Source organism: Parambassis ranga, chromosome 7, assembly GCF_900634625.1.
Source record: "Parambassis ranga chromosome 7, fParRan2.1, whole genome shotgun sequence".
NCBI lineage: Eukaryota > Metazoa > Chordata > Actinopteri > Ambassidae > Parambassis > Parambassis ranga.
In genome coordinates, this window is record NC_041028.1 from 10,627,840 (window position 1) to 10,646,205 (window position 18,366).

General features: G+C 42.5%; 4 protein-coding genes across 7 annotated transcripts; 2 read left to right on the top strand and 2 right to left on the bottom strand.

The window, feature by feature from the left end:
• The first annotated feature begins 605 nt into the window (after nucleotides 1-605).
• Nucleotides 606-4,072, top strand: LOC114438088 (glutathione S-transferase Mu 3-like). Its single transcript, XM_028409189.1, has 8 exons — nucleotides 606-763; nucleotides 2,361-2,436; nucleotides 2,524-2,588; nucleotides 2,678-2,759; nucleotides 2,887-2,984; nucleotides 3,063-3,158; nucleotides 3,487-3,597; nucleotides 3,730-4,072. The coding sequence occupies exons 1-8, from the start codon at nucleotides 728-730 to the stop codon at nucleotides 3,823-3,825; spliced, it is 660 nt and encodes a 219-aa protein (XP_028264990.1). The 5' UTR covers nucleotides 606-727; the 3' UTR covers nucleotides 3,826-4,072.
• On the bottom strand, nucleotides 3,999-9,751 carry eps8l3b (EPS8 signaling adaptor L3b). Of its 3 annotated transcripts, none has more exons than XM_028409188.1 (20): nucleotides 9,621-9,751; nucleotides 8,986-9,081; nucleotides 8,673-8,788; nucleotides 8,519-8,583; nucleotides 8,279-8,437; nucleotides 7,976-8,125; nucleotides 7,802-7,887; nucleotides 7,586-7,719; nucleotides 7,363-7,448; nucleotides 7,126-7,249; nucleotides 6,937-7,019; nucleotides 6,727-6,801; nucleotides 6,239-6,384; nucleotides 5,759-5,957; nucleotides 5,522-5,556; nucleotides 5,315-5,408; nucleotides 4,929-5,039; nucleotides 4,764-4,852; nucleotides 4,538-4,670; nucleotides 3,999-4,460 (listed from the first exon to the last, which is right to left on the bottom strand). In XM_028409188.1, the coding sequence occupies exons 2-20, from the start codon at nucleotides 9,021-9,023 to the stop codon at nucleotides 4,419-4,421; spliced, it is 1,965 nt and encodes a 654-aa protein (XP_028264989.1). In that variant the 5' UTR covers nucleotides 9,024-9,081; nucleotides 9,621-9,751; the 3' UTR covers nucleotides 3,999-4,418. The 3 variants fall into 3 exon arrangements, with proteins under 3 accessions (XP_028264989.1, XP_028264987.1, XP_028264988.1); XM_028409186.1 differs by having other exon boundaries at nucleotides 7,363-7,481; XM_028409187.1 differs by having other exon boundaries at nucleotides 7,363-7,481; nucleotides 8,986-9,101; nucleotides 9,621-9,719.
• A 331-nt stretch (nucleotides 9,752-10,082) lies between these two features.
• Nucleotides 10,083-13,108, bottom strand: atp5pb (ATP synthase peripheral stalk-membrane subunit b). Its single transcript, XM_028410006.1, has 7 exons — nucleotides 12,978-13,108; nucleotides 12,234-12,270; nucleotides 11,813-11,958; nucleotides 11,465-11,628; nucleotides 11,151-11,276; nucleotides 10,590-10,769; nucleotides 10,083-10,245 (listed from the first exon to the last, which is right to left on the bottom strand). Exons 1-7 carry the CDS (start codon nucleotides 13,003-13,005, stop codon nucleotides 10,168-10,170), a joined length of 759 nt encoding a protein of 252 aa, XP_028265807.1. The 5' UTR covers nucleotides 13,006-13,108; the 3' UTR covers nucleotides 10,083-10,167.
• Nucleotides 13,109-13,691: 583 nt separating this feature from the next.
• On the top strand, nucleotides 13,692-18,338 carry traf3ip3 (TRAF3 interacting protein 3). Of its 2 annotated transcripts, none has more exons than XM_028409922.1 (14): nucleotides 13,692-13,833; nucleotides 14,310-14,754; nucleotides 14,843-14,975; nucleotides 15,069-15,183; nucleotides 15,264-15,291; nucleotides 15,433-15,462; nucleotides 15,591-15,686; nucleotides 16,295-16,366; nucleotides 16,555-16,695; nucleotides 16,789-16,926; nucleotides 16,996-17,131; nucleotides 17,213-17,358; nucleotides 17,657-17,773; nucleotides 17,943-18,338. In XM_028409922.1, the coding sequence occupies exons 1-14, from the start codon at nucleotides 13,817-13,819 to the stop codon at nucleotides 18,141-18,143; spliced, it is 1,815 nt and encodes a 604-aa protein (XP_028265723.1). In that variant the 5' UTR covers nucleotides 13,692-13,816; the 3' UTR covers nucleotides 18,144-18,338. The 2 variants fall into 2 exon arrangements, with proteins under 2 accessions (XP_028265723.1, XP_028265724.1); XM_028409923.1 differs by having other exon boundaries at nucleotides 13,706-13,829.
• The last annotated feature ends 28 nt before the right edge of the window (nucleotides 18,339-18,366 follow it).

Below are 18,366 nucleotides of genomic sequence, written 5' to 3' on the forward strand. Positions count from 1 at the left end.
TGCAGGCCGCCCGCTGTGGCTGGATGTGTCTCCTGGCAAATATGAGAGAGGACAATAAAAAAAAAAACCAGAAAAACAAAAATGGACCGATGAATTTCCCACATTACAGACCAGACCTAAATATGAACTTTATGTTTATTATTTTTATTAGTGGTCCCTGGCTGTCATTTTACAAAAGTGGCACCCATCTTCCCAACTGTGTGATGAAGAGTACAGATGCTTTTAGGGGAAGCAGACACCGGATCCTAATTCAAGTTTTGATGCTTTCTTTTTGTGTGGTAGCAAATATTTGCACAGAGCTCTTTTGTCTTTTCCACAGTCTTATGTAACAGGTGTAGCCACTGCATGTTGCTGCACACACACACACACACACACACACACATTGTGTGTCTCTCCCACAGGGTCATGGAAAAGTCTGCCTCACCATGACTGTGCATGTGGATAAAAGCAGGGCGTTCTCACATATTCCTCGGTATCATTCATTTACGTTTATCACGCAGGGTGGATTTGTGGGATTTATATGCATTCATATTCACACACCGTACAGACTTAAAGGCACAAACGAGGAACCGGTTTGTAGACCGCCCGGTTCACCGCCCACCTCGCTCCGCCTCTTCTCCATCTCTCTGGGTGCTTTTAACGCACAGACGCACACACCCCTCCGTCTGTCTCACAGCAGCTCCACCAGCCTCCACTAGCTACAACCAGCCTCCGAAAGTATCTCAAAATGACAATGAAACTGGCTTACTGGGACATCCGCGGGGTAAGTTTCATCTGTCCTGCAGCGCAGACTGCGCCGCTGCCTTTCTGTTTGTCTTCCGTTAACAGTGAAGTTTTATCGCATGGTGTTGGTGTGCTGGATAATGTCACCGGAACCGCGCCAACATGGCTGTGTGTGTGTGTCCCAGCATGAGCTGCGCTCTGCAGCGCTGCACGCTTATTTTATCTAGACTGTGTGCTTCTTTGAAGCAGCCTCCTCGTTTACACGCGTTAAAATGGCCAAAGCAGAGCAGTGCTCTGAGCTCCTGCACTCCAGGGTCATGTGGTCAAATGTTCAGGACGCCTGTGTTATCTAACAGCAACATTCACATCCAGCTGCAGCTGTTGCACACTTTAAAACTCCCAAACTCCCTCTCAGTGACTGCAGTGATGAGAAACTAATCTGCAACATTAAGAGATTCAATGATCCACACCTTGCTCTCTGATTAAAGGTTTCAGTGATGCAGGAACTTAAGTTGTATTTGTTTTTAGCACCAAGTCATAGCACAGGTCATCTCACTGTTAAATTAGGATTTGTTTGTCTCACAATGGGGAACTTGTGTTGTGCCTATAAAAGCCGATTCTTTGTTTATGTGTAAACACGTATCTTGACTCAATGCTCAGCCACTCTCTGTGTGCACTGTGAGCCTCTTCATTTGACAGGAATCTGCTCCATTTACTGCCAGTGTTTTTCCTTTGGCTGAAACAAAGATCCTCTGTTCTGGAAAAACTGTTAGTGACAAATGCAACATAAGATTTGAACCTTATTGCCTTTGCTTCATTTTAGTATTTGCAGGAGGAAGCAATACATGTCCACAGTCCAACCCAGACCATTTATGAATGTCCTGTCTGTAGGGGGCGCTCTCAAGAAAGTCCAAAATGATTGGATGAGGTCCCATTGGAGCTGTCATCCAAAATGTTGTTCATTCATCATCCTGTCTTTTAATATAAGTTCCAGTTTTAGATTTTTAGTTATTATTATTTTAACAACAGAACCTCAAAGAGAATCTGAGGCTTAAAAATCATAAGCAGTTACAATTATTGTTGTATGAGTAAAACTACCATAGCTGTAAGAAAAATGGAAAGTTTGGTCAAACTGGCATGATCGGAACAAATCGGGCTGCACATCTATGTTGACTTATTGCTGGATAGTGTGACACAACCCATCACCAAACTCGTTTCTACTCCATTGTGGTTTGACATAAAAAAAGGGAAAGCAAAACCACCTGGTGGTGTTGAGACAGACTCATTATTGGACGGCTGTAGCTCAGGTGGTTCACTAATCACAGGAGGAGGTTCCCCACAGGCAGGCGGGGGCCTGTTATGGCAGCTACACAGCCGTTGAGGGAGTGCGTGAACAAACAAATGTGAAGTGTTCTATATGCAATAAGTGTTTACTCATGGTGAGTGGCACTCTGCCTCTGCTGGGTGGGGTGAGAGTGGAGGAAAAAGATAGGCGTCAGAGGAGGTGCCCTGACATTTTACCCACAAAACCACTGTTTATATATAAACGGTATTTATCATGAAGAGGGTCACATCCCTGTGCAGACCTCAGCGCTTCGTTGTGTTGATATTATTTCTCTCTCTTTGTTTTGGTGCAGCTTGCCCAGCCGGTCCGCCTCCTGCTGGAGTACACCGGTACCAAGTACGAGGACAAGTTTTATGTCTGTGGTGAAGGTAGTGGCCAACCATCGTTCAAACAGGCATCATAGAGTTTAACCAAAGATCTGGTTTAATCATGTGACCCACATTTCTCTTACACAGCTCCAAACTATGACAAGAGCTGCTGGTTCAATGAAAAGGACAAACTTGGAATGGACTTCCCCAACGTAAGAGACTTTATCTTAAGAATGTTTGTGTAAATAAGAAGCAGGTTAAACTGACAATAGTGATGTTTGTCATGAACCTCCCACTATAGCTTCCTTATTTGGAGGATGGAGACAGGAAGATCGTTCAGAGCAATGCTATCATGAGATACATCGCACGGAAGCACAACCTGTGTGAGTATTGTGATTTATGTCACAGATAACATGCGTATAGCCCCAAAGACAGAACCACAGGTGTGTATGCATGATAAATATTAGATCCAGAGAAGTTGGATCCCAAACGTTTCCGATCTGATATCAGGCGGAGAGACCGAGGATGAAAAGGTGCGAGTGGACACCTTGGAGAACCAAGCCATGGACTTCAGAAACGGCTTTGTGATGATGTGCTACACCGACTTTGTGAGTGTTTAGCTGAAGATGATCTAATGTCTTTTTAGACTTCTCAATCTCCACTAATGCTTAAATGTCTGACAACAGGATAAGATGAAGCCAGGGTACCTGGAGAGACTGCCAGGTGTACTGAAACAGTTCTCAAACTTCCTTGGAAACAGGAAGTGGTTTGCTGGTGACAAGGTAGGTCACATAATGAGCAGATATTAAGAACATGAACCAGAAAAAGCTTGATTATGGTATATTTCTAAAGAATGTCATCACATAGTCTGTGCAGCAGAGGGTGCTGAGACTTCATTTTCCCTATAGTGTGACATATTTTTGTAGGCCACCTTCAGAATGGCATCAGACTGAGCCCTAAAAAAATCCAGTGGCATTATTCCATTGATCTTTAATAGGTTATAAAGCTGGTTAATTAACACTTATTGATCTCTTGTGTGATTGTTCGGAACTGTTGGCTTGGTCCATCATGGTGCTTCCTGCATGTTAATACACCCTTTCTTTACAACAGATCACTTTTGTGGATTTCATCATGTATGAGCTGTTGGATCAGCACAGGATGTTTCACTCTTCATGCCTGGATGACTTCAAGAACCTCAAAGGCCTGTTAGACCGGTTTGAGGTGAGCACAGTTGAGGGATGTTGACGCACATCCTCCTCCACTAACATTGAAAGGAAGTAGAAAGCTGTACAGTCTCTGTAGTGTCTGTGGAGCTGACTCTGTAGCCTCTCTGTGTTTGTCTGATCATCACAGGCTCTGGAGAAGATTGCTGCGTACATGAAGTCAAACAGATACATGAAATATCCAGTCAACAACAAGATGGCCAAATGGGGATACAAGAAGGAGTGATGCTTGTATGCCTCAGAGAGAAAAATAACAGAACACTTTTCACTAAAGTTTGGGCTAGAGAAAAGTTAATTTGTCATTTTTTATATGCAGTTAACAATTTGGTTGTGTAGGTCAGGAGCCATTTATAAAACGTTTTTTAGTTCCAGAGAAAAAATAAATTTGTTTTGAAATAATGATGTAGAACAGAAAGTTTAATTTCACATGTTGCACTTGTTCCATTGATAACAGAATAAAGCAAGACTTTGAATTTGTTTAGATTTCAATTTTAACATCACACCGTGTACAGGAAATAACAAACAGGAAACAGCAGCAATGTACTTCAGCATGTTTATGTTTCTCACAATTACTACTTAATAATTGTTGTGTCAGGTGAATCATGTAGTGTAAAATGTAGTGTTTAATTAGGAGGACTATACTTGAAAGTAAAGGCAAATTACAGTATAACATGTAACTAAAAATTATTGATGCAACACAGAGGTTACCTCAGATAAACTTTCAAAAGAATTAAGATTCTATTCATGCTGAAAGCAGGAAATAATTTGGATGTTAATTCCAGCTGTTGATCCGAATGTGAAGGACTGGAGCGATGGTTGTTAGTAGCGTCCGTTGTACAGGCTCGATGGTTCGCTTGCCAGCTGCAGATAAACAGAATGAAATGTTCCTGATGTGCAGCTGTTGTGTTTGAGTACACTTCATATTGTCTGTCACCTACCGCAACAGCTGACTTGACAGCTTGAAGCTGGAAGAAGACTTTGGCTCCTTCCTCTGGACACACAGTCCTGATCTCTTCCTTAGTCATTCCCAGCAGCAGTTTTCCACTCAGCACGCCAAGGCTGGAGACAGTTCTGTCCAAGAAAAGGCAAAAAAAAAAAAATCAACCATCCTATTCCATGTGCTACAGAATCTTATTTGCACCATGCAAGGTAACAGTCACTCACATTCTGGAGAAACCTTTGTACTCAAGCCAGGCTTTCACCTCTGCAGGCGGGGAGGTCATGTCCAGAGTGACAGGGCCACCAGTGCTCCGCTGTGAAGGACAGTGTTACACGTGGTATCTGTTAGGCAGGTTATGCAGCAGAGCTACTGTATGACACTAAACTCACCGGCACATCATCTATGGGGTTCCTCAATGGCTCCAAAATATGCTGAAGAACGTTGCCTTCCTCATTGCGTCTGTTGCGAACAAGCCACCATTGTTTACCTTTCTGAATCACCTGTAAAAAAACAATTCACATGCCTGAATGTAATTAATACACTGGAACTCCTTCACACTAACGTGGTGTAAAGTATTTAAGTTTCACGAAGCATCTGAATGGCAACCCTCTCCACACAATAAGGGATAATTATAAAAAAGGCACGATAAAGAACTAATCTGTCTATATTTAGTCAAAAAGACTCCACCTGGATGTAACAAAGCCAAAACATGAGCCTTCCTGGATAATTGTCAAGTCCTCTTTCAGTAAGATGGTCATCGTGTTTGTCCTCTCACCTGAACCACATCCCCCTTCATGACACTCAACTCTCTGGGGTTCCTGGCTGTAAAGTCGTACATGACATGCATGTACTGTGGCGGCTCGCTGGAGCTGGAACAGCAGCAAACTCATGTTGTGACAGTGATACACGTTACCAGAACAAAGCACAGAGAGAACTGAAGAAAGGTACCGTAAGTAACACCTGTGTGTGTTGCAATGCTTACTGTGATGGTGGACCCCATTGATTGCCGACTGCTGGCTGTGAAAGGCATAAGATGCACTATGATAGCACTGAATATAATAAAGATCATTTTCTTCTAAACTAACATAGCAAAAGGCTGATGTGTAATGTTGGTTGATGGTAGCAGTGATCATAATTTCAACAGACACTTAAAAACAGCTTTCTTCTTCTGGCAACATGAGTAATAGTTGAATACAGTAGCAGGTCAGTCTGGGTGTACCTCCTCAGGCCGTTGTAGTGACGCTCTGGGTGAATAACCTTCGTCTATTTGACCATTAGGGTGGCCTGGAGGGAAGCGCTGGCTGTTGCTCCTCCTCATTGGAGGTGGTGATGAGGGAACATGAGCGGGCGGTGGTGGCTGCCAGCCATCATAGAACTCTGGGATGTAAGGTGGGACGTCATCATTTGGCCATCTAGACCTGTAACGAATGCAGCAAGAGAGGAAACTATCACTACATGTCAGAAACCTATGCTGTTCTTTGAAACCTAAATATAGGTCTTAGTCTTATCAACCATTTTGCCATGAACACATCATTACCTCTGGCCTGTATTTACATATCAGTGATCAGATGCACTCTGCCCATGTGAGGGCGTGCCCAGCCACCTATAGGTCCACTTACAATCAGAGGACTGTATACAGAAAGGTCATAGGCTTTGTAAAACAGGCTTATGTAGGAAGATGCTAAAGGTTAGATCTTACCTGGGGATGTTCCAGCTGTCTCCCAGAGACTTCCACAGCTGGTCCTCCTCTGGGTTGACAACCTGACTGAGCAGACCCACGGCCTTCTCTATCAGAAGGGGAGAGAGCACAGTGGGAGGTAGGTCTGTGGGATACAGGGAGAATATCTGTGGAAAAATGGGGAAAAAAGTATTAAAGAGCGCCACTGTGTGGTCAAGAAAAGCACTATAAACCCACTGTAAAAATATACTGCTCAAAAAATAAAGGGAACACTAAAATAACACCTCCTAGAGCTCAATGAATAATATATTCCAGTTGAAAATAATGTGCCATCCTGGATGAGCTGCTGTTGTCTGTTCCATTTGCACAACAGCAGCTGAAATAGATTCACAATCAGTGTTGCTTCCTAACTGGACAGGCTGATTTCACAGAAGTGTGACTGACTTGGAGTCACATTGTGTTGTTGAAGTGTTCCCTTTATTTGTTTGAGCAGTGTACGTCGATCCAACCTGGTTCAGATAACTGAAGAAGATGTGGACAAATTCAGGAGCACTTGGCTGAGTCAGTGCTCCCGCCAACTGGCCCTGTAAAACAGTAAATACACTCTTAGATTACGTAAGTGGTTTTCTGCTCCATTCACACATTCAAGAATTCAGCTAAATTCTTTCCAGAACCACTGGAGTCAGTAAGTAATCTGTGGAGACAGAACAAGTATTCACCAGCAGATTGAATCCATATTTGATTTTCTGAAGGTAGGAGACATATTCCTCCAATGACGGCAGAATGATGACGGGTTCAGCTGCTGTAGAAACACAATCATCTTAATCACACACAAACATTGTCTGTGCTTATAGATTACATTACATACATTCCTGAATTGCATGGGAAGATACAATGAAGAAGCTTACCATGTTTTTTAGTTTTTTTCTTTTTCTTCTTGGTTTTGGTCTCTTGCACTGTTGGTGAATTAGCTGCAGTTGTCACTTTACCTACGAAGATCTCGATATCACTTATAACATGGTTTAATATCTCCTGAGGACATGAACAGAAAGCATGAATCAAACCTCTGTAGAGTGTCTACACCCAAAGATAAGACAAATGGAGTGACCTTTAAAAATTATTTTAACCCTCCTTTTAACCCTGACCGTGTTCCTTTGTATTTCTGCTTTCTCTGAAGCCACTGTGCTGCTCTGTAACTCATGAAGATCAGGATGGTGCATTGGTTCTTCTTCTGGTGTATAAACCAGAGGTGGAGGAAAATTATCTGATTAGAAAATAAATAAGATTTTATGACAGTGCTGACACATTGTTAATGTAGTTAAGTGCATATTTAAAATGAACACATCAGTTGCTGTGCTTTCAGTGTACCCATCTCTCTGTTGTTCCACTGTGGGGCCATGTGGTCGGGTGGTGACGGGGTCCTCCTTTGCAGTGAAGCACGGGGTCCAGGTTGCCAGTATCCTCCTGGTGTATGTTTACCGATGATGTTCTCAAGATTAATCCTAAAAACACCAACAGACAGCAGTTAATGATGTTCCTGTTCTCTGTTGGTCCTTCCTGGGATTGTATCGGTTTCCAGGGTACCTGATGTCAGAGGGCTCTCTGCGCTGATCCAGGTCGCTGCCTTCACTTTGGATTGACTTATCCAGATCTGTCTTAATGATATCGGCCTAAAGAAACACACACAGAAACTCACAATACAGATAATAGTCACAAACTCTTTAGGCTTACTGCTGGTTCTGGTAAAATGGGACTCACCCCTGTCTCCTCACACTGGAACATGAAGACCTGGGTGATGCGTTTGCTGTGCTCCTGTACAGTTATCATCAGCAGAGAGTTGTAAGCACAGCTGTCCAGCACAGCTTTAGTTTGCAAAATGCTACTCAAGGGCATCGACTCCAGCTCCGCCTGTAGAATCAGATTGACCAAACAGAGGCAGTTACTAGCTGAATCTGTTGCACACAGGCAAAAGGTAAGATAATAATGGCCATTTACATGCATGATAACTTTGCATTCAGCTTCCCAAACACAATGTCATTATTTCTTCTTCCAATGACCAACCTTGGTCTCAATGTCACTGAGCACCAGATATCCTCGTTGCACCTCCATGATCATCTCCTGAGGCCACAGGCGACCTTTGCTGTCCAGCCTTTTGAGCCTGGCCACACAGTCCTCCAACGTTTTTGTCTCCTGGCCATCCAGCTCACAGGTGAACAGGTGCTGCGGAGTCGATGAGGAGGGTCATGGATGAGGAGTGTGCTGTCAGTAATGTGTTTGTATGCATGTGTGCTGGTTTCATACCTCCACCCTGATGTGAAAGTTGTCTGGTTGTCTGTTCAGTGCCTCTGAATACTCCTTTCTCTGCACTGATGTAAAAAACATTTTTTAAACTCACTTTGTCCTCACAGAGAGGAGCATGTTGCTGAACAAATGCAGTTTTTATGTGTGAACATACTGTATATGGATCGTCCAGTGGGCCTGGACATGCCGTTCCTCTGCAGTGGAGAACCCTTGGGGTCATCTTGTTGGAAAGGCCGTCTTGACTGAGGGAGGTCCTCCGGTGAGAAACCCCTGAAGAATAACCACTTTTAAGGCAGGTGGAGTGGAGTGGACTGTTACATTACATGTCAATAAACCTTAATGACCAGTACACTAACCAGGAGATAAGCTGTCCTTACGCCACATTAACAGTATTTCACAGAACTGTTCATCATCAAAGTGGTAGTGTTGAGTCCTCAAGTGTTAAAAATAATACAAAGTTCACTGACCGTGGAAAATAGGAGAAGGCGCCAGAGTTTCCATACATGATCAATCTTGTGTAAGTCGGAGCTTTAAGACAGGAATCACTTGACTGGAGCTCAAACCTGAAAGAAAAAACATCTGTCTGCAGAAATGACACTTGGTTTGTCTCAGCAGACACGTCTGACAGTCTTTACAGGTAACATTAGTGAGGTCAGTTTTCTACCTTTACTGCTGCTACACTTTGATCTTTTGTGATCATCTCACCATTGTCATGCCTGTTTGCTATCTTGTGTTTCTAATTTCTGTACATTTATAATAAAACACAGAGGACAACGTTCAGTTAAACAATCACAAATGGTTAAAAATTCAGGGTTTAAATTAACACATTACAATAATTATTAAACTATCTGGTGGACTTTAGCTCCTGGACATGCAGCCCACAATAAATGCTGCATCAGTATTGATAATAATTAAAAAACAAATCTACACCATTTTTTTTAAATAACCACATGCACAACCACTTTTATATCCTGAAGTGAACTTTAAACCGTCACATACCTCCAGGTGTGACAGAAGATATATGAGCTTCACTTTACTACATTGAAAGCAGCGTGCCGGTAAACATTTATTTAATATCAACACACATTTAGCCAGTTGTTACCTGTTAGTGTCAGCTCTGCTCCTGTGTCATCTTGGCCTTATTTTAAAACACAACGTGACCGAGTTCCCTCATCTGGTCCACACACGGCTTAGAGAGAAAATTTCCTTGACTTCCGCCTAAAAGCACCCAGGATCAAAGTGCAATGATCAGATGGGAGCGACGGCTGAAGAGGGCTGGCCCGATCTGTCATTTATGAGGTATTATGGAAGGCAGTACATCTGTGGCTTGTTATGAGTCCAAAGGTTTAGAAACACTCCAGCATACTTTCTTCAGAGTGATAAAAGGTCTTTTAAGCTGAAGAAAATACTCGACCGTTTAGTTCAAGTTTACTTATTTTATCATGGCTGTTATAGAGAAAGTAAAAAAAGAACAAACCAGTCAGGTTGAGTAAGAGAACCATTTATTTTACCGTCTGGCGACGTGTAAATACTGTACACACCCATATTATTGACAGAGACAATCTGTAGGAGGAAACATTTTATTCTGTAAAGAAAAGTGGGGTCTCATCTATTGACAATGATCTGGGGATTAGAGCAGCCTCCACAGTTTAGGCTGTAGCTTTGGCCTGAGTAGCCTTAGCCAGCGCCTTCAGGTCTGTGATGCACTTGGCGATGCTCGCCTTCTCCTGAAACACACACACAAAGATATAAAACTCTGGTTCATTATTTTTAATAAGAGTTTCTTTTACTGCTAGCACTACAGTAAATCATCCACTATTTTTCCATATTTGTACAAATATTTGCCAGTCATTTTAGGGAAAAGCTTAAAAAAAAAACACATTTTGTGATGTTCCACAACCAGAAATTTGTTACCACTGTCACAAACACAGAGGAGCTAAAAAAAAAAAAACATATATTTTTCCTCCTAAGGGAGCCTGACGGGAAAGTAGCCTAAATGAAGTGTAGGTTTTAGTGCATGTTATGTTTTGATGACATGTTTCATATTCCACTTTAAAAAAAAGAATCTGACCTGCTGGGGGGTGATGCTGCTGATGACATTCTTCTCCACCCAGTTGACCATGTGCTCCTGCTCCAGCTGACGGTTAAGATTCTGCAGGGCAATCTGATAGTCCAAGCGTCTCTTCACCTCATTGGACACCATGTGTAATCTCTCCCTTCTGTTGATCTCCAACAGCATCGCCACATTGTTCTGAAAAAACAACACAGGTATACTTGCTGAACAAGGCTGCTTAGTACATCCCGCTGAAGGCAGACCATGTCATCTGTGTTGTTTCCATTCTGGTCTGTCACAATGGTTAAAGGCTATACTGAATATGTTGCCAAAGTGGCATGGAGGCTACTGAAGTTATCACTATCATGATGTTTTTAATTAAGACAAGTGAGCAGACACTGCAACTGTGCAGAAATGTCTATCAATCCATAGTAGTCCTTGCAGATTACTTTTCCCACTCAGGTATGTTGCTGCAGCTGCAGTTGATGCCAGTAGAGGTTGATAAATGTTCAATGTTCACTGCAGCTGATATGTAAAAGACTGTGATGAAGAAACACACTCAAGAGTACTGCAGCTTACCCTCTTTGCGTCAAAGAGCATCCCTTTTCCTTCTGCTCTCCACTGTTCCTTCTTCTCATCTGCAATGGCCTTAGTGAGGCTGGAAATGGCGAGGTCCTTCACCTCCTGAGCAGTGGCCACTTTCTCCTACACAAGACGGAGAGAAGAAACATACCAGGATTAGAAGTGAATGCAAAGGTTGGGCAAAAAAAAAAGAAAAAAAGAATGAATGTCTTTTATAAAAAAAATATAAGAACAGTCTAGACACACCATCTGGTAAATATTTTTCACTATCACTAGCTAGAAAAGCCAAATTCATTCTGTTGCCCACATACCTCATTCAGATTATCAGCAAAAGCTGCAAAACTAGAACCATATTTCTTGACAGCATAGATGATGATGGTGCCAATGGAGGCAGCAGCAAAGGTCTCGTGGTTGATGACATAGATTTCCTTGGAAAGCAAGTACATGATGAGGCCTGCACCTAGCATGTAGGGTCCTGATGGGAAAAGGATAATGACACATTTTTCATTATTTGAGCAGTTTATTTCAGTAAAGCACCTAATATATTTTCACAGTTTACAGTAATCTGCACACTCCTCACTTGACTTGGAGAACTTTTTTGGTATGTGACATGGTAAATTCATTCATTCAAGTCTTGCTTCCAGTTAGAGACTACAGACCTGTGACTCCAGTTTTGGGGTACAGGAGCTGGAAATACTCCTCAGGAATAATGCCATGACGGACTTTGCCTCCCTTCTCTGGCAGAGGGGGGACTGGGGCCAGACTCTGGGATGATGTGTGCAGAGAGCGAGATGCATGGACCAGACTGCAGGAGACAGTATTAAAAAAGATTTAGGATTTGATGTATAGGATTTACATTTGATTCAAGATCAAGGTTGAAGCAAAGATGTAATTGTGATCTTGCAGTTGCAGCCCTTTTGCTGACATTGAGCTTGCCTACTTAAAAAATCACATTATTTAACCACACACTAATGATGCATGTATTAATGTTTCATTTTCTTCCAGTATTTAAATCAGTAACATTTCTATTTGCTCCTAGAATATTATATGTTCATATCAAAACAGAACAAAGGTACATACCCAGCTCCAAAAGAGCCACTGCCTTTCAGGGCACCTGCTGTAAAGAAGCACAAACATGGCTGTTACCAAGTGTGTCTTTATTAGAATCAGTTTAGCTATTTACTGACAAATAAACACTTTTCCAGTATTACTCTTTGGTAAATATAACGGAAGGACTAACTGTACAGCTGTATGGAATGATTAATTATGATAAATCAAATCAAATGACACGTCAAAGGCATGTTAGCTATTGCATTGCCAACACCACAAAAACGACAGTGCCCGAGAGCACTTCGCTGAGCCTAAATGAACAATGTGTGAAGACACAAACCTGTAGTTTTTGTGCAGGTTGTGAAGTCTCTCCTTATCAGAAATGTCAAAATGTCACAGCAACGCTGACCGTCAATAAGGTGACATCTATAAGCGTGCAGAGCTAACGCTAGCTAACGTAGCTTCAGTGTGTAGCCTACTTGTACACAATCTGCAGTGATAGTTAATAAACTGTAAAAGCGGCCACCCATTCAGCGGCATCACCAAAAACTGACGTTTTGTGCAATAAACTGGATACAGCTCCTAGGCAGACCTTTTTTGTGATGCTACTAGCGCAGGCTAGCTAGCGTTAGCACGTCTCATTCAAAGTGCGGCCTTCACTTTACCCTTCAGCTCCTCAGTGACTGTTCACTTTTCCTTCTACTATTTCACAGTTTGGACAAGTCAGGCAAAACTGTACATTGTTATGATATCAAAGGCTTTTTTATTGCATACCTGAGACAAACACGATCCTGGACAGCATGTTTGAAGGATGAAGTGCCAAGTTCTTGCTACACAGGGCACCCTTACTTCGGTCTCTGTGCCCTTCTGCAAAAGCCACAAGGATGGCGGACACACGAGAAATCCTCCTGAAACAACGCGAGAGTACAGCAGCGCCCCTGAGAGTTCTTAAAGGAAGCGGGCAATAGGGGGCGCTGCATTCAAGGGTACATGTACAACTTTTCACTGCTGTAAGGTTATATTTAAATTAATGGAGGTCATTTAGGCCATTAGAAGGTTTTTTCTATGTTAAACCTAATTTTGAAGTCCAACCTATCAACTTAAAACCTTTTTTAGTTCAATAAAAGTTGAACCTGTGTATCTACAATCAAAATTGACAGCTAGAAAATTAACCAATCAACCAAAAGGAAATGGCACATACAATGTACAGAGTTATAAAAGCTGACTGATGCAGGTGTGCCTTCAGTCTGAACTCTGTTTTAATGAGACATGAAACCTCTGCTAATAGGTTTCACAACTGCACAGGGAAGATTTTAAAAGGCAAACAAACACTGCACTGCTCTCTCTCTCTATTTCTTTCTCTCTCTCCCAAGTGGTGTGTTGTATCCCAGACAGGGGGGGGGGGTCTGTAATCTTGGGGCCCACCCGTGCATGGCATCAGTTTGGTGCGAGTGGCTGGTGAGATAGAGGAACATATGACGCTGTGGTTCCCTTCACTTCCTGTAAAATTATGCTCAACAGAAACAGCTTCATGAGAAACACAGACAACCCCGGACACTATTTGAGAAGTGAGAAAATGGATGACTCCTCGTGAAGAAGTTCTCCCTCTCTGAATGAGATGGCTCAGTAGGTACAGTAAGCTTTATTTCTTACTTCTAAAACAGCATTTTGTTTTTGCAGTATTTTGCACTTTTCCGCCTGAATCAACACTTTCCAGCGCCTGGTCTGACAGCAGCTCCAATTCAAATGGACCGTTGTAAAAAGAAACAGGTAGAGCTGCTGCTGCAGATGTTTCTGCTGCCTGCTCTCCTCACAAAGAATATGAAATGTCAAAGGCCTGCCTTTCCATTTATTTTTCATTGAAGCTAAGTTATGTGCACAGCCCATTGATACAGATCACCGACTCCCTCTTGGGATTAAAATGTCAAAATATGAATTTATTCAGCTTAAGGCACATTTCAGACTGTTTCAGTATTTCTTCCTAGCCTTACATGCACCTGCAACAGTTAGAAATGTAACTGTATAGCTCCCTGCAACATCAATCACTGTTTATATGTATTTAATAATAAGAAGTAGTTATAAAGAGTGTTCACACTGTCATTGTAGGGTTAAGGCATCAGGTGGACGAACTGCCATGGACGACCTGTCTGTCAGTGGAATACAGCTCTCCCCAGTGAAAGATTTCGACCAAATAGTGGAGTTCAGAGCACAGAAGCACGAGCACTTACGAGGACGTAACAACGTGACTTCGTGTCGGAGCCCTACAAGAGATTTGGACACAAAACTGATAAAGAATGAACTGAAAGAGAAAAGGCAGCTGGAATTCCTGAGGAGGAGATCAGTGAGCCCAGAGCCGTGCGGCTCGAAGTCTACAACCCGTCCGTCCAAGAGGAAAACTTCTGCTCATACATTTTCAATGAAGTATTACAGTTCAAGCAGCAGGTCTGAGACACTGCACACACACACCCAAACATTTCCCACTGCTAACGGACATCCAGTGAGTTTAAGACCAAACAGCAGCATCAGTGAGGACCCAGGCACCAATAAATGGGTAAAATATAACTTTAATCTGAACATCAACATCTTAGGTTTTTAATTAGGCAAAAAAAAAAATCTTCACTCTCCTCTCATTTCTTCAGGCTTCATTGTGGTCAGAACAGATAACGCTGATGAGGCAAGAAAGAGGTCATATAAGAAAGCAAGCATCTACCTCCACAACAATGACCGAGTCCAACCAGCACAGGATGAGGAGCTCACACAAAAGGGACAACGGTAAGACTCTTACATGACATCCTGAGGACACACTGACACATGTTGTTAATATATTCTCACACTAATAATGATGTATTTCTCTCACTTTTATAGTTCAAAAAACAAGCATCACAACATTCTTCCAAACTGAAAGCATCCAAAAACCCTCAGTGCAAACTGAAAATATTCTGTATAAAAAGACACTGAGAGAGAGCGGCGTGCAGACAGCGTGAGTCCAGTGCTAGTCTGACTCAAATTAAATTTGAGAGAGTGTGATTGGTTTTTAATAAGATGGTTTTCTTCAAACAGGTCCGGCCTGGTCACTGTCAGAGAATCAGTAAGTTTCATTCTTTTTCATTAGATTATGGTGCTCAGGTTAAGATTATAGTTTCATTTGTCAAATTCCATCTGAGCTTCTTAATCAACTTCTGTAAATTGAAATGTTAAACTGTTAATGACTCTCTCTCTCTCATAACAGGATATTCAGAGATTAGCCGAGTACTTGCAGGTAAATAAAAAAATCCTATATAAAGGGGATTATGTGTTTAAAATCTAAGTTACAGCTATGACAGCAGACACTTGTGTCAGACATTAGTTGTTGTATTCATCTCTCGTCTGTTCCTTGTCTTCTATCAGGAGGCCCTGTGGAGAGAGGAGGTTGTGAAGCAGAAGCTGGCCGCCCTCCAGGAAAGCACATCAAACCTCATGAACTCCTCAAACAAGACATGGACAGTAAGAGTCTTTGTCTGTATGCACACACTGTTTGTGTACATTAAACAGTCACAGCATCTAAACACCATGCACATATGTCTCATGGTATAAAGCTACGTTGCTGTCTTTGTCACAGCACTGTATTCTTGCCTTTGCAGGCTGTGGTTTGGAGCTTCCTGCTTCCGCTGCAGTCTAGGAGTGCAAGCTGCCGTTCATATGCAGGAAGGGCGTGTCAGTCTATAGCTTGTACCCTGAAGGTGCTATAAATCATTTGGCTGTAATGAATGAAGGAGACTTATTGGTGTTTATCTTTTTTGTTTCCTGCTTTCTAATTTGACAGCTGTGGATCTAGAATTTATTAAGTTTAGATACAAAGACTTTCATCTGTGTTGTATCTCACTAAGGTATGTTATCTTTTGCAAACTTATTTTGCACAGTTAAAACACTGTAGTAGTTGCAGCACATTGTTGTCGTTCGTGAGGCTCACTGATGCTGCAAGTTTCCTCTGTGCACCTGTGAGCACAGACCGTGACACAAACTGCTGTCACACATTTTGGTACATGAACCATTAATTTTCCGGCTGCAGGTTACAGCATGACAGCCATTCATTTCCTCTCTAACCCACACAGACTCGCTGCACCGAAGACCTACTGAGAAACAAGATCAAGGGTCTGGAGGCGCAGCTGCAAATCTGCCTACAGGTAAGCAGCAGTGAGCTCTGAAGGATCAACCAACAAAAGCTTGTTAACCAAAGAGCAGGAGTGTTTTTAACATTAATTATTTGCATTTTCTTTCTTCCTGTAACAGCCACGTCTAATCTGTATGCAGTGATAGCAAAGCATCACTTTTCTGGTCTGTGATGTCTCACCTCCATAATGTTTTGTTGCAGAAGTTTCCAAAAGATGGTATGAAGAAGCTGCTGCTACAGATGGAAAAGCAGAGAATGGTGTATGAGGAGAAGGCCTTGGTTGCCCTGCAGAAGGCCACACAGGAGAAAACTGAGGCGCTCAATAAGGCTGAGACACTGCAGGTCAAACATCTACACAAAGACACCTGTTTTCATGTGATATATGTGTCAATACTGCAGCAGATTTTTTGAGGACTGTGTATTTTTTGCCAACAGGAAGCACTAATTACAGTTAAGGCAGAGGCACTGCATTGGCAGAGCCTTTATGAGGAGCTGAATCTGAGCTCAGGACAACTCAGAGAGAACCAACACCTCAGCAATGAACAGCTGCAACAGTTACACAGCCAAGTGGAGGTATGATATACTGTCACAATGTGCACAGTCAGTAGTCTGAATGTGGACAAACATGAGTGTCGTGTGCAGCTGTCCAGAGCCAGAGAGGACGAGCTGAGAGAGGAGGTGGTGTCCTTGAGACAAGAAAAGCAGGAGCTACAGTACAACATTCGTCTGCTGGAGGAGGACAACCAGACATTAAGAGAAGAAATCCAGCACCTGAAAGGTGAGCCGTGTTTTTAATGTTAATTGTGAGACTGAATGCTGAGTTCTCTTTTAAAATGCTGCCATGCTTTCTGTTATCTAGATAGCAGTGATGAGAGACCTGACTTCATCGTGCAGGAGTGTGCGATGTCAGAGAAAGCAGAGACACGACTGACAGTGAGGAGGGACTCTCAGGTGGAGGAGCACCTCCGTCACACTCAGGAGAAACTCCAGCACAAAGAGAGAGAGGTAACCTGGGGGTGTCACTCTTTCACCGATACAGTTAAGGGCATGGCAATGTCAGCCATTCATAAATCCACCAAGGTAAAAATAATGCATAATGTGTGTACTCTAGATGTGCATATAAGGTTGTGCAAAGAGAGCTGTATAACAGACAGATACATCCCATCAGAAAATATCACTTTTTTAACCCAGGAAAACACTGTATTTGCCACATTTAAACACATTTTAAAACATTGATATCTGTCTGCATTGGATTTGGTTTCAATTAATGATCTGAATGTTCTTCACTCTGGTGTGTGTGCAGTGTGAAGAGCTGAAGGCAGAGCTGCACGCTATGGAACAGGAGTGTCAGTCCAGCCAGGCCCGGCTGTCGCAGTGCAGAGATGAACTCCGGCAACTCAGCCACCGCCACAAGAGACCAGTGAGTAGTGTGTGTGTGCATTTAGGGGAATTGGAGACTTAACGCCCTTGCAGTATCAGAGCCCTCACATAACTGCAACCTCTTTAACACTTTCTGTGTCTTTATGAGCATTTCCCACTGCTGCAACAACACGACAAATAACTGACTCATTTCTTTCCTCTCTGTTCAGACACTGTGTCACTCCTGGTGGAAAGTGTGTATGTTCTTCCTCCTTCTCCTGGCCGTAGCAGGGGTCACCATGTTGTGGATGTGGCATCCTCCTTTCAGGGAGCAGGTTGATGACCTGTATGCAGACATAGAGACACGTATTGAAGACTACCTGATGGAAATGGCCTCTCCTCAAAACTCAGGCTGTTTTAGACCAATATGATAATGGTACTGCTTAGGAATGTCTTTTTTGTTTTAAAATGTAGATTGTTGTTATTTCACATGATTTAGACCTTAAAGTTTGTGAATGTATTGAAGTAACAGTGATGTGTAATGTAAGAATGGAAGTGTTTTTGTACTGTAAATGGTCTTTTTGGTCAGCAGGACTACCTTGAATGATTAAAGACTGATATTTTGATTGAGTGATTCTTTATTTGAGTGTCTAG